Source organism: Sardina pilchardus, chromosome 10 (genome assembly GCF_963854185.1).
Source record: "Sardina pilchardus chromosome 10, fSarPil1.1, whole genome shotgun sequence".
Classification (NCBI taxonomy): domain Eukaryota; kingdom Metazoa; phylum Chordata; class Actinopteri; order Clupeiformes; family Clupeidae; genus Sardina; species Sardina pilchardus.
The window spans coordinates 23,305,503-23,331,742 of NC_085003.1; the positions used below are offsets into that span (position 1 = coordinate 23,305,503).

General features: G+C 41.9%; 2 protein-coding genes across 2 annotated transcripts; one reads left to right on the forward strand and one right to left on the reverse strand.

Annotated features, from left to right (window-relative positions):
* Positions 1–18: 18 nt before the first annotated feature.
* fam185a (family with sequence similarity 185 member A) lies at positions 19–6,911 on the reverse strand. The gene is made up of 8 exons (XM_062547127.1): positions 6,309–6,911; positions 6,088–6,197; positions 5,736–5,828; positions 5,470–5,605; positions 5,034–5,075; positions 4,839–4,934; positions 3,779–3,913; positions 19–1,052 (listed from the first exon to the last, which is right to left on the reverse strand). Exons 1-8 carry the CDS (start codon positions 6,718–6,720, stop codon positions 940–942), a joined length of 1,137 nt encoding a protein of 378 aa, XP_062403111.1. The 5' UTR covers positions 6,721–6,911; the 3' UTR covers positions 19–939.
* Positions 6,912–7,652: 741 nt separating this feature from the next.
* Positions 7,653–20,926, forward strand: snx33 (sorting nexin 33). The gene is made up of 2 exons (XM_062547126.1): positions 7,653–10,154; positions 18,593–20,926. The coding sequence occupies exons 1-2, from the start codon at positions 8,723–8,725 to the stop codon at positions 18,844–18,846; spliced, it is 1,686 nt and encodes a 561-aa protein (XP_062403110.1). The 5' UTR covers positions 7,653–8,722; the 3' UTR covers positions 18,847–20,926.
* Positions 20,927–26,240: the final 5,314 nt, after the last annotated feature.

Sequence of the window (26,240 nt, forward strand, 5' to 3'; positions counted from 1 at the left end):
ATATTAAAAATGCATCTTTATTTTATTTCATGCCATACATCCATCCTTATATATTTTTAACATTACAGTTTATGGTCGCGGTATATCATAGCTGGAGTAATAGTACATATTTTACATACACAACATATTGCAGTACTTATAGACGGTAGCATTTCCTTATTGTGCGTGATTTATGTTCATTGAAGAGCTATTCCTTCTTGTCCTTAGACATTATGATACACATAGCACGTTTAGCAGCAACACAAATACAGTGCAAATAAATAGAATATTTTATACATTAAACAAAACCTACGCTTTCTGCTTAAGTTCTATTAAGATTCCATGAAAGTGTTAACAAAACCACAATGCAATATGCCTTGCTTTCATCACGTAATCACAACACAGAAATTGCATCTGGTGGTCAGTTTTGCCTACAGTACACAGTACACATTTTGGTTTCTTCAAGCTGAACAAACGTCTTAGTGCAAGTGCAAGCACATCCTCTACACAAGAGACTGAAATGGTCCCAATAACTCAGTAGTGACACCGGAGTAATACTGATAATTGTTATTAATATCAGCTTGATCTGCATTTCACGCCATTCTGAAACACAACGCTTAGAACTCCCCTTACGGATGCTATCCTTTTCTGTATGCTTTTGGCACTCACATTTTCACTAAAAAAGCATCTTTAAATCCCTCCTTAACTAAATATTTTAATTTACGTTGTGTTCAATAGGGTTTCATTTATATAGGGTTACCATTTATGCATTTAATTTTATACATACGCACATACATACATGTTTCAACTTTCAGTACATTATGATTGCTTCATTCGTTTGGCATTCACATAATCTCAGGTACAGCCAGTCTTGCTAGTGTAACCTGATAGAATTTGTAGACTGAGGTAAAAGCAAAACTTTAGCGAACCTTCCGAGGCCGAGTGTAGAAACAGACACATTTACTTCTCAAGTCTCAGAGACTCAAACCAGCTTTGTGGCCTCAAGTTAATCGACCCTTTTTTTGCCTCAACTTTAATCCATTGCTCTCCGGCTGATGGTCCATTCAGAGTGCCTGTCAGGGAAAGTAAACGTTTTACCACTGAGATATACTTTCCACACTTTAAGCATTTTAGACTTCCTGTGTCATTTTCCAGAACCTTTGGGACATTAATCACATTGGCTGTTATTGGGGCAGTTTCCCACCCCTAACACATGTTCAATGGAGATATGCATTAACGTTCTATTTAAGTCCAGGAGAAGGCTTAATCTACTTTATGTATACAGGACACAGCCTATAATGCATAACCATAATAGTTAAGCCATTTACATCATAGCCTCTAAACCAGAGATGGGAGTAAGTCACACATATGCAAGTCTCAAGCAAGTCTCAAGTCTTAACCTTCAAGTCTCAAGCAAGTCCCAAGTCGTTTTTGTGAGGGTCGAGTCAAGTCAAGTCAAGTCATAGCTTAGGTCGAGTCAAGTCAAGTCAAGTCATAGCTTAGGTCAAGCAAGTCACAAGTCAAGTCATATAATATGCTGGAAGACAACCGTCTTAAAACTTGAAGAGACGGCAGCCTACGTTTTATGTAGCCCTCCTTTGCACAAAAGGGCTAACAAATAGAAGAAGGGGATATAAGGCTAAAGAATAATTATAAATGCTCACTAGGACCAGCAGGATCAGAATTACTAGGAACGACTACAGGGCCTGGTGTACCAAACAATAATTACCAGACAGAGTACTCAACACGGTAGTTTATCATGGGAACAGCAGCAAACCACTTCCTTTTATTTACAACCATTTTTTCGATATGTTGCAAAAGACAACAGACAAAGAAGTGCAAGAAGGAATGAACTTGAACAAATACAACTTCTATGTCCACTACTCCTTCAAAAAGGCCTCATTCTCTCATACTGTATGTTGTGTGTGTGTTTGTGTGTGTGTGTGTGTGTGTGTGTGTGGGAGAGAGAGAGAGAGAGAGAGAGAGAGAGAGAGAATGTGTGTTTAGCTCATGTTTTCATTGCATAATATTCCATTAATAAATACCATACGGAAATGAAATGGAGACACTTCTATGTTAGGCTATACTACGATTTACTCTTGAAAGTGGCCCATTTCTCATTTATGTCATACATCTCTCATATACTTTTACATACATTTACAGTAATAGGGTTTGTGCATGTTGTTTGGCTGTTATACTTTATATAATGATTTAATAAAAATAAAAGCAGCTAGCGCTAACAAACTAACAGCTACATTGCTGTGGTAGACCGCGGATGGGCAACTTTCATGACTAAGAGGGCCACAATTTTTTTATCATCACCATCAGAGGGCCAAATGTGGCTGCGCACTTTCGCACATCTGACATGAGAGAAGCTACAAAATAATTCTGAATAAGAATAAAATGTATATATTTCATTTTTTTCATGCTCAAATGCATTTTTAATAGGCCTATGCATTCCCTAACGACAAATACAAGGATTTTACAGCCATGAGTGATATTAATTTCAGTGCAAAGGGCTCACATAAATCACCATTCATAGCACAAGACTGAAAACCAGTTAGTGCAACATAGCCTCATATTCAATGCATTTATGCTCCCACTCCATTTTTAAGAATGTATCACATTTCCTAACGTCCATGGTGAGAGTACAGATGTGATGTAACATCCATCACATCTGTAGCCTAGCCTACTCTCATCCAACACAAAGAAGTAGCCTACTTGCAGTCATGCATAATTTGTCTCAGCTTCCCCTCGACATTATCGAGAATGTCAACAATTATGTGCGTCGGGACAAAGACCGTTTCGAAGTTTTTCTCTCCACCAAGGAGGTTATGTTTTTATCGGAGTTTGTTGGTTTGTCTGTATATGTTTGTTTGTTCGCAAGATAACTAAAAAAGTTATGGATGGATGCAAGAGGAGGTGATGTGTTCGCTTGGAGGAGGTTTGCGCACTCTGAGTGATTTTCTAGTAGACTTTCGACTAGCAACTAGCCCTATCTGCCAAGTGAATCAATCTGGCAATTTCAGATAGGCTACCTACAATTTCAGTCAAATTGTCTGTTATTTGATAGGCGGGATCAATGTGAAACTAAGTCAACATGTGGTGCAAACAGTAAGCTCTTGTCACGTTTTACTGATGGAGATGGGATGTTAGCTCTGCCAGCTAACGTTAGATTAAAAATAATGTGAAATTAGCTATTGACATTTTTTACTTTTCTTTGTGTAGTCGGAAATGGCGGATAACATTTGACGTGGTCCTGGATGTGTCGGATATTTTTGCGCTGCACACCTTGCACTCGGCGAATCGTTTCTTTTGTTGAGTTGAATAGTCTTTAAATCCAAATGTTATGATTTTGGGAACACTGGCTGCTGCAATAGCAGCAGAACTGGTAACAGCTTCCACCTTCTAAACCCCGACCGCTCTACTGTAGATGGCGGGCGCGTCACCTAGCACCTAGTAGAGAGGTTGCCAGGTTCGCCCACATGCAACAGGAAATATCCAATCGAAAATCGTTTTTATTATTATTATTCACCAATTAACCAAGACAGCAATGACTTGTCGAGTCATTGCATGCAAGTCTAAGTCAAGTCTCAAGTCATGAGTAGCAAGTCCAAGTCAAGTCAAGTCTTTTCTCACTGTTGATCAAGCAAGTCACAAGTCCTCAATCTGGCGACTTAAGTCTGACTCGAGTCAAGTCACTAGACTCGAGTCCCCCATCTCTGCTCTAAACATGTATCGAACCTATGTGCATTGGCCCTGTCTGAGGTCATGTCACTAGCTTTTCTATTTAACTCACCGGTGACCGTTGTATTGCTGTCTGTGGACTCATGTTGACCCTCGTGCAGCTTGATGTCAGGACTGATTTTTACAGACGCCCCAGACAACTGAACTCCCACTTTCATAGAGGCAGGAACCCGTACTGACACAGACCCTGTGGGGATGGGAAGTGCAGTGTGTGTTAGACACAATACTGAACGTTATATACAGTGACCTCCATAACAGTTGGCACCCCATGGTAAAGATGAGCACTGGATATAATGCATTCACCTTTTGGTGAATTACTTAATCTAATACTGAAATAAGAAAAAGCAAAACCTTAAAACTGCCGTCGGCAGTTGATTATTATGCCAGAACGAGTTAGCTCCATGTCAAATCAGCCTAGAAAATCGCCACACTTCATTTTCCCTCAGTCTAACTGCACTTTCTAATTTGAGAAGAGACAAGTTTTAAATAGGAAAAATTCCGGAAATCTTGGTCACTTTCAAGTGTGATGCTAGTGGGCAAGATGCTAATGGAATAATCTGATTCAATGATCTATGCTAGGCTGGAGCTAAAAGTTGTATCGCCAGACTCACAGAATGGCTGCATGAACAGGAGAAAGGTAAAAATCAATTGTCAATCAATTTTAATTCCCCAAATGGTGGAATATCCCTTTAAGTTCGGACATTACAATGGCCCTTATAACTACAAAAAAATAGAAAACTCCCTTTGTATAGGAGCATCTGATAAATGATTAATGTAAAAAAATGCATTACCGTATACATACATTATAATAATACAAGTATTATTATGAGTTACTGTTTGTATAAAGTATCTGTTTATTTTCATTGGAATATTGATCATTGATATTGCATTAACAATTTGACATTATTGTTTCTTATTGCTATTTCCGTTAATGTAGTCTTCCGAACATTTTAAAACTGTTCACTTTTATTTTTTTAACTGTTGTATTGTATGCTATTGTAATTGCTTTTATCGTTAAGTTGCTTTGGACAAAAGCTAAATCGTATAACCATAATCATAACCATAACCATAAATATTACGTAGTAAGTAATACTATAAAAGTGGCCCCATACCCTGCTGAGTTATCAGGTTTGCTGTTCCCCTCTCTCCAACATATGCATCAATATTCCCACTGCTTGTCAAGATAGTCAAAGCACCACTTGAGGAATCTGGAAAACAGTGATTTTACTTTACAGTCATACCAGTTGATCATTTAAAGTGGTCATTCATTGAATGTAAATATTCTGCTGTTAACATGTATTACATACCGACATTTACATCTCCGGTTTCGTTCTGCACGCTGGCATCACCTGTTAAAAAAGTAGTTGATCAGTTTAGGATGGGGAAAAAAATGTAAACAAATTTGTTAACAACATTGTTACTGCCAATAACATAATTTGACCAATAAATGACCCTCATATTTTTGTTATACCTTTTGATGCCAGAAAATTTCAATTTAAACAATTTAAAAAATTCATACCACTATGAATGTTCCAGTATGTGTATAACACTACTTTAAACTAATGCAGAATTTATGCAACATAACAAATTAACGTTGGTTACAGTCATCGGTACACTATATTTGCCTATATGCCTAAAACCAGTCAACAAAGTAAATATCGCCTATTGCCAATATATATTGGTGTATCCCCAACATTAACAGTATCCTATGAGTCTTATCATTCTTAGGCCACAAACACAAACCATGGATATGTCCCAACTGAATTTCCCCTGATGACGATGACACTTTGGAGGACTCTGCATAGATAGCTTTGACCTTCAGCTGCCCTTGATCTGTTGAGACATTCATGAAAGACCCTTGGATCTTTTTAATGTTGACCTACAATGTGAACATGAATAATATCATTAGCTATGACATCTATTTTGATGTGTTAATGTTGTATTCATGTGATTATAATTACTATATTTTCCATTATCTGTCAATAAGCACAGAAATAATATGACCATACACTGCCTTCTTTTGCACAGACATCCACATTGGCATGGATGGTACCAAATCCTATAATGTTCCCCCCTGCTGACAGCACATCCAACTTATGACTCTGGGAAGAAGAAGAAGAAGAAGAAAAAAAAAAAAACATTACAGAGGTAGTCTTATGAAGGGTGTGGCTAGATGACCACTCACCCAAAAATGCTGAGCAACTCAACTCATCCTTTCATAGTCATACTGCACTAACTTAAACACACTGGAAATGTACTTCTTGGATTATGATATTTACACACTAAATCCTAAACGCGACCACATAGTTACAAAATAGAAAGAGAATCAAGGCTGTAGGATGAGGACATCCTAAAACACACCCTAATTGAAGTCAAGGTGCAGTTGCCGGTGTCTGTCTGCACTTTGCAAACATCACTTTCCATCTTCTGGATGTTGACATTTCCTCCTCCAGTAGTTGTGATGAAAAGGTCTGAATAAAGGAATAAAGAAACAAAGAAAGGCATAATAATAAGTCTATCATCCAAAACGTATTCACAGAACATTAACTGATCTGCTTTCAAAATGAAGAATTTACACTCACCACTTTTTATTGGCGCTATTAATTCCACAGAAACATTGCTGGTCACCTTATCACCGTGAATGAGTAATTCCTGATTTTGATCACTGTAATGAACATGCAAGTCATCCAGTTTAAACTCATGGTCAGCATTCGTGCCATGGACCGAAATGAATGCCCGGTCCGCTTCGGGAAAAGCATGCGGATCCAAAGGGCGGACAGACAAGTCACAACGAAGCTTCGCGTTAACTTTGCTGAAAGGGCTAACTTCCAATGACCACTGTTTCAACGGTTGGTTAATGTCTTTAAGAAGCGGTGCGGTTGACAATGAACGGACAACCGTTGAAGGTAATGCACAGCCGAAATGAAAAGAGTCCTTGTTTACAAAGCGCAATGCTCTGTAGCATGTCCGCGTGCTCAATGCTACCGAACACATGACTAGCTAAAGTAAATTGTGGCTGGCTATTATGTATTTGTCTTCCAAAATCTTGTTATTTATGCAGACATGCTACTGTACGGTCAAAACATTTCTGTCCTAGTCAACAAAAGATAGAACAATCCACTTGACATTCCAACACTGGGGCACTTCTCCTGTTCGTAAGTGACATTGCTAGTTGCCATACATAACTTGTGTACAACCCGCTTACTCAACATGCGCTTTGCAATGTATTGTGGGAAATGTAGTTAAACACGCCGGCCCTATTGTAAACGTCATAGGTATGAATTTGACCTATTTCCTTACAACTGTGCAGAGACATGTTCCACTTGCACGAAATGGTAACAGGTAACAAGTCAAGTCTCATAGTCAGAGAGTCCATATGCTATTTAAAGAAATCTGCTTGTACATTCAGAAACCACAATAACCACAATGCAATTCTGCGTTGGCATGTTAAGCAACAGCATCATGGAACACGTCTGCCATCTCGCGGTTGCATGCCTGTCTTGTCATCTGGTTATTGGCTCATCAAATTGCTTGTGATATTTATATTTTATTACATGCTTTGTCCTAGAGAGATTAGCTAGCAACAGCACGATATGTTTTGGCATTTTCCACGCAGTGGGAAATACGCGTTTATTCTTAATGATTAATTTACATGTAGCATTGAAGCTTTGATTTGGATGATTTTTGCAATTATTGGACTAGATAATTGTTGTTATCCTTTCTGTTATATTGTCAGATATATAGCCAACTTACTACTGGGGATGCTGCAAATTTAGAAAGGTATTCTTTGAATTTGTGGTAGGCTGCTTGCTTGGATATGTACACCCTCCTTCCCACTGAGAGGCAGTGTGGAGTCGCCTTCCAGTCACCTTATTGCATAAAATAGAGGGGGAAAAAACTTTCCTAAATTCATTGTCCATGCTTAACGTCATGGAAAGAGTTACTTTGCTGCTGATGGGATAGGAAGATCATCTTAAACGATTATAGGAACGTGTATTTGGGTGTTTCCCGGACGTCAGCTGAGACAATACACATCGTTTGTATATTGCATTATGTTGGGGCTGGATGCTCGCGAACCTGTTTTGTTCTGAAAATGGAGCAAGTTCCTAAAGGAATGTGGATCAAGCCCAGAATGCACTAGGATGTAGTCATTACTCATCGCTCTCCGTTTCGTCAAAATGCTATTCCTCTGCCTCGAGCACTTTGTTTCTGTGTTGGGACTAAAGGTTGCGACAATGTTTTGATATTATTTCACATGGGGATGTATAACAAAGCGGATTTTGTGTGGATTGCTTCTCTTGCACCAAGGCGAACGATAAAGTCTCTCCAAGGGATTACAGTGGTCGTCTCCATCTTAGCAGTTGTTTCATGGAAATAACTTTTTTTTGTGATTGAGCCGGTGCGTCTGTGGTTGGAGATGGCGAGTTGATTTTTTGTTGCTATTGTTTAAGTGGCACTGATCTTGCACATATTGAAATGGGCTTTTGGTAAATCCATGGAATGCTTGAAGTATCGTTTGGCAAAGTTATAGAAAGGCCTAAAGTTAACTGCAGTGGAATGTTTTCTTTTTAGCCATCTGCTGTAACGCAATAGCTAATTACGCATGTGTAGCACAGGAAAACAAGTCGATACAACGTTTATAACGTTCTTGATGATGAATTGTCCTTGACAAACGCTTCAGAGACTAGTGACAATTAAATACGCCTGGGGCATTACTTGTTTGTAAACAGCCGAAGTTGGGACGTCTCCGCTGGCTTTCATTCGCATTTAAATTTCTTGAAACCGAAGATGACGTCAGCCGCATAATTGAAAGCATAAAAGCTTTTAACAGCTTTCTTATTGTTTTTGTAGTGTGGCTTGTAGCATAAACATTCCCAAGGGTCTTTAGATTCACCCAGTAGTTGCAATGAGTTGAAAAGAACCAGAAAGCAACCAAGGTTCTACCTTTTTACTTTATATTCCTTTGTTCTTAAACCTGTCAGCATAGAGAGTCACAATGTCCCTCAAAGCTAAGGCGCTGTATACTTTCCAAAGTGAGAATAAGGATGAAATCAATATTCAGGAGAATGAGGAGCTGGTTATTTTTGATGAGAACTCTATTGATGGTTGGTTGCAAGGGGAGAACAGCCGAGGAGAGAAAGGCATTTTCCCAGCCTCTTATGTGGAGATTATCAGGCCACGCTCCAACTCTAACCTGACGGACTGCTCCATAAGCCCAGCTGGCTCCCCTGGCAATGACTCTTCCTATTTTCCCTCGGGCTCCAACACCTCTGGTTCCTTTAACATGCAGCCGAGTTACTATGACGACGACGATGACGACTGGGATGATTGGGACGACAGCTCCACTGTGGTTGAGGATGAAGACCCCCATGGGCGAGGCGCCAACGGGCATGCCCACCGAAGCTCCTACAATAACCCCAATGTTCATTACCGTGCCAAGCCTCACATGGAGAGACAGGACAGCATCTCCAGCTCAAGAAAAGGCAGTATGGTGGGCAGAAACCTCAACCGGTTTTCCAGCTTCGTTCGATCTGGGGTAGAAGCCTTCGTTCTGGGTGATGTGCCTATGATGGCGAAAATAGCAGAGTCTTATAATATTGAGATGGGGCCCAAAGGGGCGCAGTGGGGTCTGAGCCCTCAGCCCTTTTCCTGCTCCATTGAAGACCCCACCAAGCAGACCAAGTTCAAGGGCATTAAGACCTACATATCCTACAGAGTGACCCCTAGTCACACTCCCCGGCCTGTGTACCGACGCTACAAGCACTTTGACTGGCTGTACAACAGGCTACTGCACAAATTCACCGTCATCTCTGTGCCCCATCTGCCCGAGAAGCAGGCGACAGGCCGCTTCGAGGAGGACTTCATTGAAAAGCGCAAGAGACGGCTAATCCTCTGGATGGACCACATGACCAGTCACCCAGTCCTCTCGCAGTACGAGGGCTTCGAGCACTTTCTCATGTGTGCGGACGACAAGCAGTGGAAGCTGGGGAAGCGGCGCGCGGAGAAGGACGAAATGGTGGGCGCCCACTTCATGCTCACCCTGAAGATCCCCAACGAGCATCAAGACCTGCAGGACGTGGAGGAGAGGGTGGACACCTTCAAGGCCTTTGCCAAAAAGATGGACGACAGTGTCATGCAACTGACCCACGTGGCCTCGGAGCTGGTGCGTAAGCACCTTGGAGGTTTCCGAAAGGAATTTCAGAGACTGGGCAATGCCGTTCAGTCCATCAGCCAGGCTTTCATGTTGGATCCCCCTTACAGCTCAGACGCTTTGAACAATGCAATCTCCCACACAGGCCGCACGTATGAAAACATTGGGGAAATGTTTGCAGAGCAGCCTAAGTTTGATCTTTTTCTCATGCTGGACAAACTCTCTCTCTACCAAGGCCTGCTGTCCAACTTCCCTGACATCATTCACCTACAGAAAGGTAACACCTTTGGATTGTTTGCCTCGTTTTCTGATATGAAAGGTTTGCTGTTCTGTTCATTGGTAAATGTTGATGCTGTAAATATACATTCACAGATGCCCTTTGTACTGTGACACACATTGTCTGATGTACTCTTTATCTTATCTTTTACCGTAACATTTACTCAAAAACTACATAGTGGCTCTGTGGGTAACTAAAGTGATAAATGGAAAATGACTGGACACACAGGCACACACACTTGTACTGCATGAATCATGCACATCCTCCCTTTTAGTGGAATCAGCATGTTGGAGACCGTCTGAAGTTCGTCAGTAATGCTGACAGGCTGTTTTGGGGGGAAACTCTGTGCCTGAAGCCATTGAAGGCAACTGGAGCATGTCTTGGCACCTACTTCAAATCAAGCATAACTTTATGAAACGAGACTTTTTAAAACAAATCCAAGCCAAATAGCAACCGTTTATAGCAGATGTATTTGTGCAGCCCGACTAGTTGGCTAAATTTATAAAACATCATCTAAAATAATGTAGGCCTACTTTTAGTGGTTCTTTTGAGGTTAGAAATAAACCATTTGCAGTTTGTTTATACTGCAGTCACCAAATATTTTTATCACATCATGCTTATCATGAGAGAAAAGCTCTAACAAGAAAAGGTCATGGAGGACATGAATGGCTCTCGTTGTCATACTGACGCATCATAAATGGCAGTCATTATAAAGCATCTGTTGTGAATCATACTAACTAGCTTCGTCAGGTATCTTCTGTGTATCTGACTGCTCCCTTGGTGATACGGATTTGATTCAAACATGTACCTCTATAGTGCAGATGCTTGAGATATCCATTATTTTGGCTGAGGCACATGTTACAGAGGCCAGGGGGCTGCCTTTTGTGCCCATAATTCAGCTCTGATTCATTTAGACCAGCAGTTAAGCTTTATCTTCTCAGATCAGTAGCCTACAGTTGAGTGGAGGAATTGCTTTGTGACGTAAGGCGCTGAACAAGTTCCAGCAAGGGTGAGGGACGTTTACTTTCTAGTTTCCACTGGTAAATATGGGTGTGTGAAATGTTGCAATCTCAATTAGTCATCTACCACGCCTTGTCCTTGATATCCACAAAGCAAGGCAACTGGCATTCACACCCCTGTGTATTTCATCCCAACCATGTGCCACATCTGATCTTTGAGACGGACTATTTTGGCTAATATTGATGCAGACCAGACGTGTGCGTGCACTTCCATGTTGTTGTTGTTGTAGTTGTAGTCCTCTTCATCCTCCTCTTCATCTTAAATGTCAGGTTAGTCAGCGTCCTCTTGTCCTTGTGGCCGATATGGCCGTTTGGAGAACAAGTCTCTCCCATGTGAGGTTCAAGCTGTTGGCCCACTTCAAGGAAAGACTGAGGAATGAATGCCATTCTTGACAAGCCTTCAATTTACATGCCTAGACACTCGCGCATACTGTACCAGCACCCAGGGATCATAAGGGTTACATAAGGTTGGCTCTGATTTGACTGAGACTTAAACAATAAAACAGTTTGTACTCTCTTTTAGACACATTTAACATCAGAGAAGAAATGCTTTATTTATACTGGGTTTGCAGCTTATGTCACAACACAGTCACAAAAGGGAATGATGAATTAAAATCTGTTTACCAACAATCTATTTGCCATCACATCAGATTTAGGTGCACTGTGCAGAAAGCCCCTGATTCCCTGCCAACCGTGAACCCGTTCTGATTTTATCTCCATTTCCTCGACAAGTCTATTGCATGTAGGTGCAAGTGAGCTGAGGGAGTGAAACTTTAAAGCCTTTGGGTGTGGTGTGAGCAGCATATGGAATTAATAAAGAGAGGCAGGGTAAGAATGGAGAAGCTCTGGAAATAAATAAAAAAAATATTTCTGTAAGTCTGTCTACCAGCCAGCTCTGTCCACTGCTCTCCCTGATCTTTTGTCTACGGAGAGGACTCCATAGTCCGCAGTTACCCCAGTCAAGTGAAAGGCCATCTGCCTCGCTTCACAGAGAGAACGAAAGGAAAAGCATTTCCTCTGCTGATGGCATCGGGATCACTTCTACTGGCAAGTGTGCCAAGAGGGAACTAATACAGTGAACAGTGATTTCAGGGAATGGCTCTTTTCCTTCAGCTTGAAAGGAATAGACGGACTCCTTGGCTCATTACTGTAATGCTACTTTCCGTATGGTATCAGTGTCACCTGGGGTCATGCTCAGATGTCCTGTGAGGGAAACCAAGGAGCTCTCTCCGCTGTCCTGGCCATTAAACAAACTAGATAATTAGCGTGAGTGGCACAGAGAAGAGAAGTCGTTTGTTATGTCAGAGGAACTAACCTGGCAACTGAATAAAAATACATTGGAAGTTTTTTAGAAAAGTACAGCTTTTCAATGTATAGTGATATATTGCCTACAGCTCTCTTGTCTGTAATTCCTGTTTGCATGGAAGATAATGGCATTGATCATCAAAGAGGAGTTCTTTTTAGCAAGTGAAATGCCTGTTATGCAAGTCCTCTTATGTTGCCAGGGCTGGTTTTTGTAAAGCTATTTTTTCATAATTTATGACAGTCTCAGATGTAGACTTGATGTGAGCTCCTGTGCTCTTCAGATAGGTTTCTCACAGGATTTATGTCATCTTCCTGGCAAGGGCCATGATGGACTAAGACCTTGGTGCGAGTCACAGTAGTTGTACACAGAGATACAAAGGGACCATTTCCAACTTCATTCCAACTTCATTTGGCATGTGCTAGGTGAGAGTAGGCCAGTGCCAAATGACCTATCCATCTGTCTTCAGGTGGATGGGGGTAGCAGCAGAAGAAGAGTCACTCTTAAGCTTAGCAGTAATGTTTTTACTCTACTGACCTGGTTTAAATAATCAGACATGACAGTCCAAAAACAGCTCTGCTGCCCGAGGCTTTCTCCCCTGGGGACAGACTTGACATGGGTTGGTTCAAGACAGGGCAACACCGACCATTTCTCATTAGACGATGTATCCTGTCCAAGTTTGAGGCGTGGCCTACGATGGCTGCTACTAACAGGAAAAAGGGAAGAGATTGCTTGCCAAGTGCTGACATGAGTTGGTGGTAAACAAATGGCATATGGTGTTATGCAGCATTGTGTTATATAGTTGTGACATACAGCCTTAGCTACTGCTTAACATTTTGGAGAACCGAGGGTAGGGGGTGTCCTCTTGCCTTGTCCTGTGCCTGTAAGTGTTTGCTTTTCTTATTTGCCCGTAGACAACTGTAGATGGAGGGCACACATGTTCTTTCTCCACGCCATGGAGCTAAATGCCTTCACATTCCAAACCGTGTTGGGGTAGCACTCTGCTGTGTTACGATTTACAGCCTGTCTAACTAGTCTTCAGTCTAGTGGACTGCTGGGTAAAGGTCTGCTATTCTAAATAATGGAACTGACTCTCCAGACTTGACATGTGAAAATCTATTTCTTGGCTGAGGGTAAACCAGGGAACCATTCTGATTCAACTGACTAGACTGCTGATTTTGTTTAGTTATCTCACATCTGAGTAAGAGGAAGTCCGCTCATACAGTCTGCTCACACAGTGTTCTTGGAAGGCTGTTCCACTGCTTGATTGCAGAGCACAAAAAAGGCCATAACCGCCCAGCCTTTAAAGGTCTCTGGCATCTGCCCTTTCTGGCTCCTGTGCTGATAATGATGATGGCTCTTGGATGTGGAATCTTTGCTTATCAATCATTACTGCCTGTCTGTTTAGTCTCCTCTTGAACCACTCTTATAGATAGAGGCAGTTTCTCACTTCCAAACTCTATTCAGAATCTCCAGGTGAAGTAATAATAACCAAAACAGCATGATTAATTCAGAAGTACTTGGTTTATTAATGGTAATGCTATAGCCCCTTTGATCTAGCAGGGCCTCCCAATGGATGCCTTCTTAGATTTGAGCTATCTCGCTCTGGACTTCAATCAAAACTGAAATAAACATCAGCAGTATGTTTTTACTTAGAAAAGAGAGGGGTGGATATTGGTTGCCTGCCAAAGGGAACAGTGGGTCTCTAATCGTGAGCCCTCCATAACAAAATCTGAAAGGCACTGCCACAGACAAATAAACACAGTTATTATTTAGTTAAATACCAGTAATACTCAGTCCAACAAATCTGTGAGTGTGTATAAAGTGTGAAAAAGTCCTAACTTTTGACTAAACTGTATTTTTTTCCTCTGGCATTGTACATTTGTACATATTATTGAAGTCAGAACAGAATAGTTATTTGCTCTTGTAATGTCTATCAGATTATTTCATGGAAGAAGAAATGTATGGATGATTTGGCAATTTTACTTGTATGCATTCTTCTGTCCTTATGAAGATATACATCTAGATATTTAGGCCTTGAAAATCAGATGAGAACATCAGGGATCATATTATGGTATGGTATTTGAGTGCTCTCTCTCTCTCTCTCTGGAATTCTAACCACCACCCAGTCCTATTTAATCAAACCAGCATGCCTCTAAATGCAAGTAATGTCAGATATTTCTCTGACGTTATCAAATTAGGGATCAAATTGCACTTAGTGCTATTAGCACTATTGGATCTACTCCACTGTACCAATAGCAATGAGAAGTCTCAAAGCGTGAGAGGGATGATTTGATGCCGGCAAAGGAATGGGGGTGAACTGTCTGTACAGGTCAATGCTGTGCTTGGCACAGACGTCAGTGCAAAAATGTGCTCCTAAACTGCTATTCTTCAGTTCCTCACACCACCACATGGCAACTGGGGTCTACAAAGGCTTATTCTCTGGTAGGGTCGTGTTTATCTACCCCCGGTGGTTCAATGGTGACTTGTTAGATAAATATTTATGTCACTACACACTACAGTATTGTAAAATGCTAACAGATGGTAAAGCTCAGTTTAGCTCATGTTTTTCATTGAAATGTTAAACTTTCACTGTTTCACTTTCAGAATCATTCATGTTCCCAGAAAGAGTTAGCATCGTTTCCCATCCTTGGGATCGGGACCCCATGTGAGGTCGCCAGAAATTCAAATAGGGTCGCTTAAGATACTGGGTATCTTACATAGATATCTTACAATTGACCAGTACATTGCATTAAAATATACATACATTAAATAAAACAATATTTAAAACTCCATGTAATCAGATCCATCATTACAATCTGGCTCCATGAAAATAACTTAGACAGCTCGCATGAGATGCTTGATTGATGTAATTATGCTTGATCAATGTTCCAAACAAAGTAGCAAAACAACCACACGCGCAAAGAGAGCCAAATGAATTAGCTTGCTAGGACATTTGGGAAACATCAAAAGCCCTAACGCTCGACTGGATGTTACAACGGAAATGATTGGGGTCGCCAACGTCGTGTGGCATCGAAATAGGCTCATCTGCCAAAAAAGATTGAGAATCCCTGAGTTCAAGAATGTGTACAAATGTTCATACTCTTCAGATACCTTTATCTGACCCTGTCAAACTCTGAAATTCTCTTGTAATCTCTCTCCCCTTCTCACCTCCCATTCTGTTCATTCTGCAGTTCATTATATGTACAGTAGGAGTTAGGGGAGATCCATGTTTTGGGGTTAATAGGGAAATAAACCAGATGGTCCATTTCTGGGCCAGTGGACATTTCACACTGTTCTGTAACCCTGTGGGCATGGTGATCAGGGCATTATCAGTGGCATTGCCACCAGACAATCAGTTGGCCCAGGTTCAATTGTCAAACCCACCTTTGCAAGTCTGCCGTTCTGGATAAAGTTGTCTGCTAAAAAAAAACAGTCACTTATGCTTTACTTTTAGTCTATAACCCCAGCTGAGACTCTTTTGCCTTTCTGAACTTCATGACATGATTAGAAGAGATTCAGTTAGATTCAGATTCAGACAAAAAAGAGCTCCCATTCAGATGTGAATAAGCTAAACGATTAGCTGCAAATCGATACATCTGGAATGTCTGGTAGTCTGGAACGTCTGGTAGTCTGGAATGGTAATCGAACTAGCGGTAATACCCAAAGCTTAAAGTTCTCAGACACTGTGCTGGAATTCAGGTGTAGGCAGGGTTGTTTAAGATTTGTATTTTATACAAATAATGGCTCTGAACATTTCTTGTTACTTCAGGCATAGACATTTTACTTGTAACACAGTTGTGCCAATTGTCTGTCTCTACTTGGTATATGATAAGCTTCTCTTTCTCTCTCTCTTTCTCTTTCTCTTTCGCTCTCTCTCTCCCACTTTCTTTCTCTGTGGAAAACAATGGCTGAATCTAGGTCAGCTTTACAGACTTGTGAATACTACTCTTCATGGAACAGCCCATCAGTGGCCGATATGCCAACTCAATCTGTGGTTAGGCATTACTTTAAAAATGGAACAGGAATGCAGACCACATTTTTATGGTTTTGTGACGTAATGGTACATTTAATTCTCTTTTTTTTTTTTTGCTTTTTAATACTGGTGAAGTAAATTGTGTATGACCACATGACAATATTATGTCCGAACTGTACATGTAGGTTTGGACTGGTTGCCCTTTATTCCATATGTAGCCTACATATGGTCCGTGTACAGACATATTTGATTAAGGCGATGTGTTAAACATGTGGTTTACTGGGTTGCTCAGTATCTGGGTTACAGCACAGTTGTGCGATGGAATGCATTTTTAGCCTGAGGTATCTCTCTATCTGTAGTGATTCAAGCATGCATCCTGGCTGGTAGATACCTATTAAAATTTACTGTGTGAAAAAGCAGATTACTGGATTAGGTTTTGGTTACAGAAACAGCATCTGACAAGTTCAGACATTATTTCCTGGTCCTCCATAAAAGATAAGATCATACTTTATTGCTCCCTCTCAAGGGAAGTTGTTTCCTAAGAGCTGCCCAAACAGTTGCATAAAGAGAAAATATATTAAACGTATATACTTAGACATCCATATATATATACAGTATATACTCATGCAAACATATACAAAAGCCCTCTTTATGTGCACACTAACATGCATATACATTTGTTCTTCTATGTTATACTTATATTTATATAATTGTTGTGTGTGTGTGTGTGTGTGTGTGTGTGTGTTTGTGTGTTTTTGCGTTTTGCGGTTTTGTGGTTTTGTTTGCCAAATTTGCGCAGTGCTTCTGTTCTCCGTCTCTCTGTTCTCAAGATAAAACTGTCAGCTGTTCCTCATTTTAGTGTCTGTTTTCCCAGAGAAAAAAAAGAGGGAGATGGCAGTCATGATGTATGGCTTTTGTGAAAGTTTACCACAGGCTTCTCATGAATCGAACGTCACCGACTGACGATCGGTCTACCCGGATTCGATTCCCGCCGTTGCGAGTGTGTGTCATGGGGTTCAGTGATTGAAACATAGATAGATAGATAGATAGATAGATAGATACAGTACTTTATTGATCCCCATGGGGAAATTCAAGGTCCCAGCAGCTTAAGGGCGTATTCACACCAGGAAGGTCCGTTAGTTGACTTATTTGGTCCGGACCAATTTTTTTTTCTTTTTGTCTTTTTTAGTGCGGTTCGCTTTCACACCGTGATTAATTGCAACCGGACCAGAATTTATAAACAAAAGCACATGTGCTAAGGTCGTTCAACCATTGGCTGGTAAACGTGTAGGTGGGGTGAAGAATAGGAAGTCAAAGTCAAAGTTGGCCCACGTAAATACTATGTTTGCGTACTGTACTCGTTATTATCCTAGCAATATAGTTTATACAGTTACAGCTTTGCAGAAGTGCTTGAGCGTCAAGACCGTTTGATGCAAGTTTAACAATATCATGCTCGTAATTTTGCAACGACGAAGACGTGCAACAAAACAGCTGAGAAGAGCTCTCATGTGTGTCCAACATGCTAACAGCAGGCCTACGGAAGACGGAACGGGTAGGAGATGCAAAATCAAATTATTGTTGGCAAAAAAGCGTTAGCCCACTGCTGCTTACAGCTGTTGTGCGTCACGGAGCTATCCTACATTTCCCATAATGCGCAAAAACTACGGGAGCTCGTCAAATCCAAAAAAGGTAGATTTCTGTAACTGGGTCGGATCGAGGTCGGTCTGCTTTCACACCATAAACGAACCGCACCAGGGTTCGATAGGAACCGCTCCGAGACCACCTCCTCAGCTGGGTCTCGGTCCGCTTGTTTGGTCCGCACTAGAGTTCGAGTGATTGTATTCACACCAGTCAAAAAGGTCCGAACCAAGCAAGAAACGAACTTGAGTTCGTTTTAATCAAACTAAACAAGGCAGGTGTGAATACCCCCTAAGACACCACACACAACATTACAATGTAAACAGGATGATAAAAAGCAAATCAACAAATCAACATGACTAAAAGAGCAGTAAAATGCTAAATACTATAAAGATGTGCATGAGTGTACTGAAGATTGGTACTGTGATCCAGTATGAGGTGTGTGTGTCAAGTTGGCAGTGCAACATTGAGACCAAGTGTTTGAATGCTTCTGTCTTCCCAGGTGCCTTTGCGAAGGTGAAGGAGAGCCAGCGCATGTGCGACGAGGGCAAGATGGACCAGGACGAGGCGGACGGCGTGCGCAAGCGCTGCCGGACTGTGGGCTTCGCCCTGCAGGCCGAGATGAACCACTTCCACCAGCGCCGCGAGGTGGACTTCAAGGACATGATGCAGGCCTACCTCCAGCAACAGATTGTCTTCTACCAGCGCGTGGTCCAGCAGCTGGAACGCACCCTGCACATGTACGACAGCCTCTAGAGCCACGGGGTGTTCCTCACACCTACCCCCTGAACCCCTCGACCCCCTCCCCGCCCCCCGACCAACCTCGATCCTCCTTGACCAGGGCCGGCCCTGTTCCACCCCCCCCCCCCCCATTCCTGCCTCTGAAAAGCCATCTGTTATCCTTCTCAGCCTGATTGCCGGACTGCTTTGAACATGGGCATGAATACCAGGGAATTCAGTTAAATTGTTTTTAACCTTCCCTTGAAATGAAAAGGCCTGTTACAACGGACAGCTGTTTCAGGATTTAACAGCGAGTCTTAAAGCTGGTCATGCCAGCCTGTGCACTTACAAAGTCACTTTCTTGGCTGAGTCTGCAGCCAACGTTTTTTTACATGACCAGGAACGTATATGTACTTCTGCCTTCGATTGAGAGTATTTCAAATGTATCTTGTTACCATGAAAGGAGTTTTATATGGCTACAATGTATCTTATTTAAATGTCTTTTAAAACATTAAATAACATACATTTTGTCAGTATGAGTTTCAGTTGTTTTGCTAGGTTGGTGTTGACCAAACCCACTCAGGTCATGGCACTAGGTGCTTGGGGTAGGTAACCGCTCCTCCAAGCCAGCACTGCACCCTAGCATCTTTACAGCTTTATAGATGGTAATGCATAAAGGGAATTACCCTCTTACTTGCATCATTTAGTGGTCACAACAAGTGCCTGTGGCAAGAGATAGCACAGTTTTACTTTGGTTGGTTTAAACAGAGCTGATCCTCTTTGGTCTCTCTGGTCTTCTTGTGTAGAACTGTTATATCCTTCCAGCTCTAGAGTAAAGGCCTCAGGCTTCTGGTAATGTGGATGTTTGTGTCTGTGAGGCAATTATTTTGCTTATGTTTTGCAATTTTCCTCCTGTTGAGAAGCATAGTCAAACACTACACTGATTGACAATACTTGATATGAGCAAGAACTGTGTCGCTAGGCTTCATGTGATCAAAGATAGACTTGGGTTTATGTTGTAGAACACTGTGTGTCTGATGATAGCCAAAGTCCAAACAATTTTGTTCTCGGCAAAATCTGTGATGATGGATGAAATGCCTGGTTGCTTTGTGGTGTGTGCACACTCTGCAGGACACTGGGGGTCTGGGGTATTCTAAGCAGCAGTGTTGAACACACATTTGATTTTAGGTTGCAAATTTGGATGACCTCTAAAGCCAACTAATTGTGTTAGTTTTAAGTTCTACTTTGAGGTGGGGAAAATGAGCACACATGCTAGACACAGCGAGCACATGACAACCCTGTACCTGTGACGATTCTCAACTCCGTAATTTGAAACTACACAATCACTCAAAAGGCATCAGCTCTGGAGATTGCTTTTACCTCAGGCTCTGTGTAGACGAAGTGGTTTGTTTCCAGTAGATGTATGACTGTAGGACTGAGTCAGGGCTGCATGCTGCCTCTGTGGCCGTTTCTCCAGAACTATTTGTTTGACCTTTTTTTGCGGGAAGTATATGTCATTGCTGGAATGTAGTCGTGTCCTGGGACACCTTTATTCTATTCTATTGTTCACAGACCAAAGCATTGTCAGTTTGGACTTGATGCCAAAAAAAGGGTACTTGTGTTACGTTAAAACAAAGCGAGGAGTCAGTGCTCGATTTTCTACTTTTTCCCCCTCCAGGCTACCATCTTTGGCTAGTCCAAACAAACACAAACTTTGTAGACAGTATTTGCAGTAGTTTAGTAGACAGTTGCCTGGAAATGGACTCACGGGAGGCAGAGCTTGGAGAGGCTGCAGGGAACTGTGGAATGCCGAGGACTGCCTGTTCGAGTCATATGACCGCAGTTCTCTCAGTGTCCTCTGGCACACAAGAGCCTGAGTTGCTGTGGTCATCATGACTTACGATCTGAGACATATCACCAGTGAAGGGACTGCAGATCTCACACGCATGACTCTGAGGTACCTCCGAGGACGTGTTGGGCTTTGTGAACTTGTGAACTGGTTCCTGATGGAACGAAAGAGTGAAATAACACAATGTCTTAAATTTCCAGTAGTTTCATAATGTCACTAAAGGAGAACTCATGATGTCTTAATAAAGATTAAATTGTTATAAATGTATTGCGGTTTTGTTGATCAATAGAGCCACACGTGGGTGTGAACCCTGTCTATTGCTTAGCATTGTAAACAGTATTGCTAACGATACATGAGCTGGCAGCTCATCCTCTCACTGAAACATTATTTAATTGTATTGATGGAAATATACAGTAGGAGGAAGTAGGAACATCCATCCGATACATATCACTGCTACGTCCTGTTGACTCAAAATCTCTATTGGTTTAAATCCAATTAGCCTTGTGGCTAGATCAATAATATGGAACTGGCCTTCAGTGAGCAGAAGTGAACTGTAACAATAATATAGATGGTCCAGCACAGACACCTTAAATATGCGTCATTTGACCTCCCCTCGCCCCCAAAAAACCTATAGGCTAGTCACGCTACTCATTCAAAGAACAGGCTTGCAGATGTGACCAAAGTTACAGTTGCCTTTACCTGTCAGCCATCTTGTAGACAGATGCAGTGGAAGCACCCCACTTTTCTTCTGTGAGTGTATGTGTGTCTGGACGTATGCTTGGTAAACCTGTTAGGGCTTAAACTGCCAACAGATGTCCATAAAAGGCACAGCCTGCTGGGAAGTGTGCCGAAATCAGGTATTTTCAAATCAAACAGAGGCTTCTGTAGGATGTATTAAATATATAGGACACAGTGTTTCTGGTGGTCAGACGGTAAGGACTTTAGGCAAAAAAAGTCCTTTCAGGCAAGTCTAGCCACTCGGCGGCCATCTTGGTAACGACCCTGGACAATTACAAGATCAGGGTCCAATTCAAATGAATGATAGATAGATAGATAGATAGAAAGATAGATAGATACTTTATTGATCCCCTATAGGGAAATTCAAGGGGAATGGGGAGGCATGCAGGCAAATCCTTGTTTAAATCTGAATTGAACGGTATAATGTCTCCACCCAAATCACTATAATAAGTAAATAAATATAATAAGAATAACAAAAATATGTTATTCTTTACGTTAACTTGCTCACTGCGTATGCACCCTCATTCATGGGATAGTGTGGGCGAAATGTAAACATTCCTGTATTATTTTATTCCTGGCCCAGGCCTTTATATTGATCACAAGGGTGTGTTCCTTTCTGCCCTTTCCTTTCCCCAAAATGATAAAAGCAAACTGGTGACCGATGTTGCATCCAGGTCATGTTATCAGGTCAGTCTCCAGAGCACTGGGATCCTGGACTGTGGAGCGGTGACAACAGGGGTGGGGTGGGATGAGGTGAGTAGGGGCTTCTTTTTGCGGCAAAAGAAAACAAACGGAACAGATGGCCTTCTCTTCTCGCAGCATGTTCCTTAATCCCTGGCCCGGAATCCGTGGCTGTGCGCAGCGCTGCTGTCACATCAGAAGGATAAAGGCACCTCTTTCCTGCCTGCTGTACACACAGTGACAACATTGTACACACTCAAACACGTCTTATGTGAAATATGGGTGCTGGTGTTGCACTTCTGCAATTGCAAGATGCATAATTCAAAAATCAAATTCACTGAAGTCAAATAAGATGCAAAAAATGTTCTCTCTTGTCAATGTGTTGGTTCAAAGAAGTGGGATCAGAGAAGGGAACAGATTTATTGATATAAAATGTTTATGGTACAACTTAAATTGATTTATTTTATGGGAATTTACTCAAATACCCAGGGGGCCACGAGGGGACAATGAGCTTTCATGACAACGATGGCTGGGTTTAACCATGCGGGTTTAAATGTGACAACCCATATTATGACACTGGAGAGTAAATCAAGAGCAAGTCAAGATGTAGTATGTGGTAGGAAAATAGAAACCACTTGAACTAATCTTTCAATGTAAGCTCTGGTTTAGTACACTTGGATGCATCCAGATAAACAGAATTACAAAATCTATACTGTATATCTTTAAAAAATGGCTAAAGACGCTAAAGCTAAAGGCCAGTGTCTCATCAGGCTGGGGGTTCTGGAATTGTGGAAAGGAATACAGGACGCAGGCCAGACAGAGGCAGTAACTGACCCACGTCTATTTTGTGAAGGACAGTCACAGTCACTGACTCCAGATGTACTCAATTAAGCAAGCCTTGCAGCGCAGCATTCTCAGGGTGAATGGTCATTGCCCGGTGGGTGTGGCACTGGAGACCAGCACCAGGAGACAACGCTGCCAAACTTAGCTCTCCCCTCCCCTCCCCTCCCCTCCCACCCCCACCCAACCTCCCCTCTACCCCGTTTGCTGGGAAAACACAGTGAAATTCCAGTGGTTTGTGTGCATTGCTTCAGCATTCGTGTGGAAAAGTCGGAGCGGAGGAGTCAGAATTTGTCCGTTTATGGTGTGCATCAAGCAGGAGCCCTGACAAGTTAATCTTTTCCCAATGTGACTCTTCTGGTCACATTCTAATGACATCATTGCTGTGCTGTCCGGCACAGTTTCAGACCTACGTTACAAAATGTTTTTGTGTCTTCAAGTCATGTCATGTCATCGTATTGGCTGGTGGTTGTGGGTGATGGTGATGCTATAGTATCTGACCTGGTTTATGTCAATAGATAGTACATAGTCATTACATTACCCCTTATATACGTAAAACCTTTTTGTTTTTTCAATTAAACAAAAAACAACTGCATACTGCATATGATCTGCAGATCCCATGGAAAATATGACCAGTACACATGAAAGATCTCAGAGGTATGCTCAGAAACATGAGCTGGCAACACATAGGATAATTGCTATTACATATGATGTCCAGTTACCAGTAGAGCAAGAACCTCCCTATACAGGTATAGATCTCAGCAGTAGAAGCTATGTTTCTCAGCACACATAGCAGAATGTTGACATTGTTTTGTTTGCTTGTTCTGAGCATTGTTCATATTAAATACACTTACAAACAATGTGGGCACACACTGTTCAGGTTTTTACAAAGCCCACATGGTCTCTCATAACTACACATCTGCTGAAAATTAATTGGCTTGAGAGTCACAGACACATATTGTGAAGGCCTGCTGCCTCACAGAAAAAAAGAAAAAAAAACAGTGTTGCAAAATCCTTAAGATGTGGATGCTGGCACGACGCCAAGTACTGTGAGTTTCAGGAAGAGACAGGGATTGCTGTAAAATGTTAAGATGAGACACGGGATGTTGAAGTGCCCCTGAGCCTCAGGGGTGGCCAAATACTTTTCTTGGAGCATGAAATGAGGCCTTTTGCTTGGATATTTGCTTTGTAATCATGCAAAGCTGTGCTAGTTGCATAACAAACATACTTCCACTGCAATGGAGTGCAGTGAGGATACCCTTGCAGCACTGCTAAATGCACAGAATATTATTCTAGATGCAATATGTTGCTCAACTTATGCCGTGCAGTACAAATCTTGTCACAGAGTGTCAACAATGGATGCAAGTCAATGACTGATCTCAAAAATGAAGAAGAATGATCGTCAGTGTTGTATTTTATTGTGTTACATATCTTTCATGATGATTAGGGCTCCACATACAGTGCTGCAATATACTGTGAATTGAATCAGCAAACTGCATTTATATAAACCTAGCCACGACAGTAAACCATGCTAGGCTCATTTGCCTGAGCTCGTTACTGATTTATGCATAAATGAATAGGTGAGAGGTGAGGGACTATTTTGGAGGCAACAGCTCATACTGTGACTCCTCCTCCAGCTCTCCCATCTTGTCCCTCCCTCTGAACTAAGAGCCAAGTGCGAGTCTTCCCCTTGGAGACAACAGCCATTTCCTTAGAACACTGCGTTTGCATTCCTGGGATTCTGCCCGACCCCTGTAAACAACATTCCATCTCCGGGAGAGACACTTTGAGGGAAGGCTCACAGTTAAAGTCACTCAGTCTTGTCATGTTGTCACTTTTTTTCAGTTCTACCATCATCAGACACATAGAATGTCTCCATATGATCTTTGTGAGAGCTTTAATTTAGACTCAGCAAATCAGATCCAGGCCTTGTTCAGCTGTACACCAATAAAAAGCATTTATGTCTGCATACAGTTTCCCTCTTGGCAGCCTAGCCAGGCAGGCAATCTCGTGGAACTGTCCATTGTCATAGCATGCATGAGAAATTACTGTCATCAGAATAACTTACACCTTGGTGTGGAATGACCAGCCATTTTGTAGCACTGAAATGTTAACCCTAAGCTTTCATTATAATGGTAGTGGTGTCTCAGTGTTGTGGAATTTGGACTTTTTCATCCATCTCAGTGAAAATTCCCAGTAAGAATTCCACAATCCAGTTAGTGTTACTATTAAATACAACCCAAATGTTTTAAACGTTATAATGGTTTAAACCAGTAACCCGTTTACTAGTCTATTGCTGAACTTTTGGCTATCGGTTGTGTTCCTATGCCTATACCTTTATCACACTTCAGCTCCATCCAAAATAGCTGAGTCACTATTTGAATGTGCACAAGCCAGATGTGAACCTGAGTACTATGGGTGTTGGCACACAGTGTGAGGTTGTTATTTGTGGCTCTTGTAATGAAGCAATTCATTAAATATTCAATTTCACAAGCTTCAGAGATCTGTTTGATGAACACATTTGGTTGAGTTTTCAGTGAATATCAGAGGCCACATGCAGGGTGAGTGGAAAAACAGCTGAAAATGAGCCTTAGTTCTGCTGTGACTTCAACCAGCTCTTGTGCCAGGGCGTCTCATTTCCAGCACGTTATTTTGCAAATTCTCTCTCCATCTGTGGTTCTAAATGTTTCAGGATGGAGAAAGAAACCAAATCAAATCAGGTTATTTCATAGACAATGCGCACACACACACACACACACACACACACACACACACACACACACACAGAGAGAGAGAGAGAGAGAGAGAGAGAGAGAGAGAGAGAGAGAATATAATTTATTACGGTTACAAAGGAAATTTCCTTTCGGTGACTCAGCAATTCAGAGTTGTGAAGCGTTGTGACAAAATTCAGTTGCCGTTGCCGTCAAAGCGTTGTGATCTTCACAAGTGATATATTTGGCAAAGTGACCTCATTTCACTTCCTCGTTTGTGTGCAATCTTGGAGCCTATTGTGTAACTCGTCTGGGTCTGCCCTAAGAATGGCTGAGCTGTTGCAAAAAAAGTGGCTGCGGACAGCCTAAGTGCATTTCCAGAAGTGCACGCTCTCCGAAAATATCAGCGCAGCCAGTCTGCATACCAGCCCCTTCACTCCACAGAATGCTAGACCTCTCCCCTCGCCATGCATTCAGTCTTGGTGGCAGGCCGCCATCCCATCAGCTACCGCCGGCGACGACTGTTTCTTGCTGGGGTGCCCACCTCCATCATTTCTTGCTGCTTCAGTTGTTCACCTCCTCAGAGCAAAGGAAGGGCAGAACTTTGCCTA

Coding starts and splice junctions, on each gene's coding strand:
- fam185a (XM_062547127.1), bottom strand. CDS start 6,720: ATGTGTTCGGTAGCATTGAGCACGCGGACATGCTACAGAGCATTGCGC. Junction 6,198..6,308: donor AATAGCGCCAATAAAAAGTG/GTGAGTGTAAAT, acceptor TCCTTTATTCAG/ACCTTTTCATCACAACTACT. Junction 4,935..5,033: donor AACCGGAGATGTAAATGTCG/GTATGTAATACA, acceptor ACTGTTTTCCAG/ATTCCTCAAGTGGTGCTTTG.
- snx33 (XM_062547126.1), top strand. CDS start 8,723: ATGTCCCTCAAAGCTAAGGCGCTGTATACTTTCCAAAGTGAGAATAAG. Junction 10,155..18,592: donor CATCATTCACCTACAGAAAG/GTAACACCTTTG, acceptor CTGTCTTCCCAG/GTGCCTTTGCGAAGGTGAAG.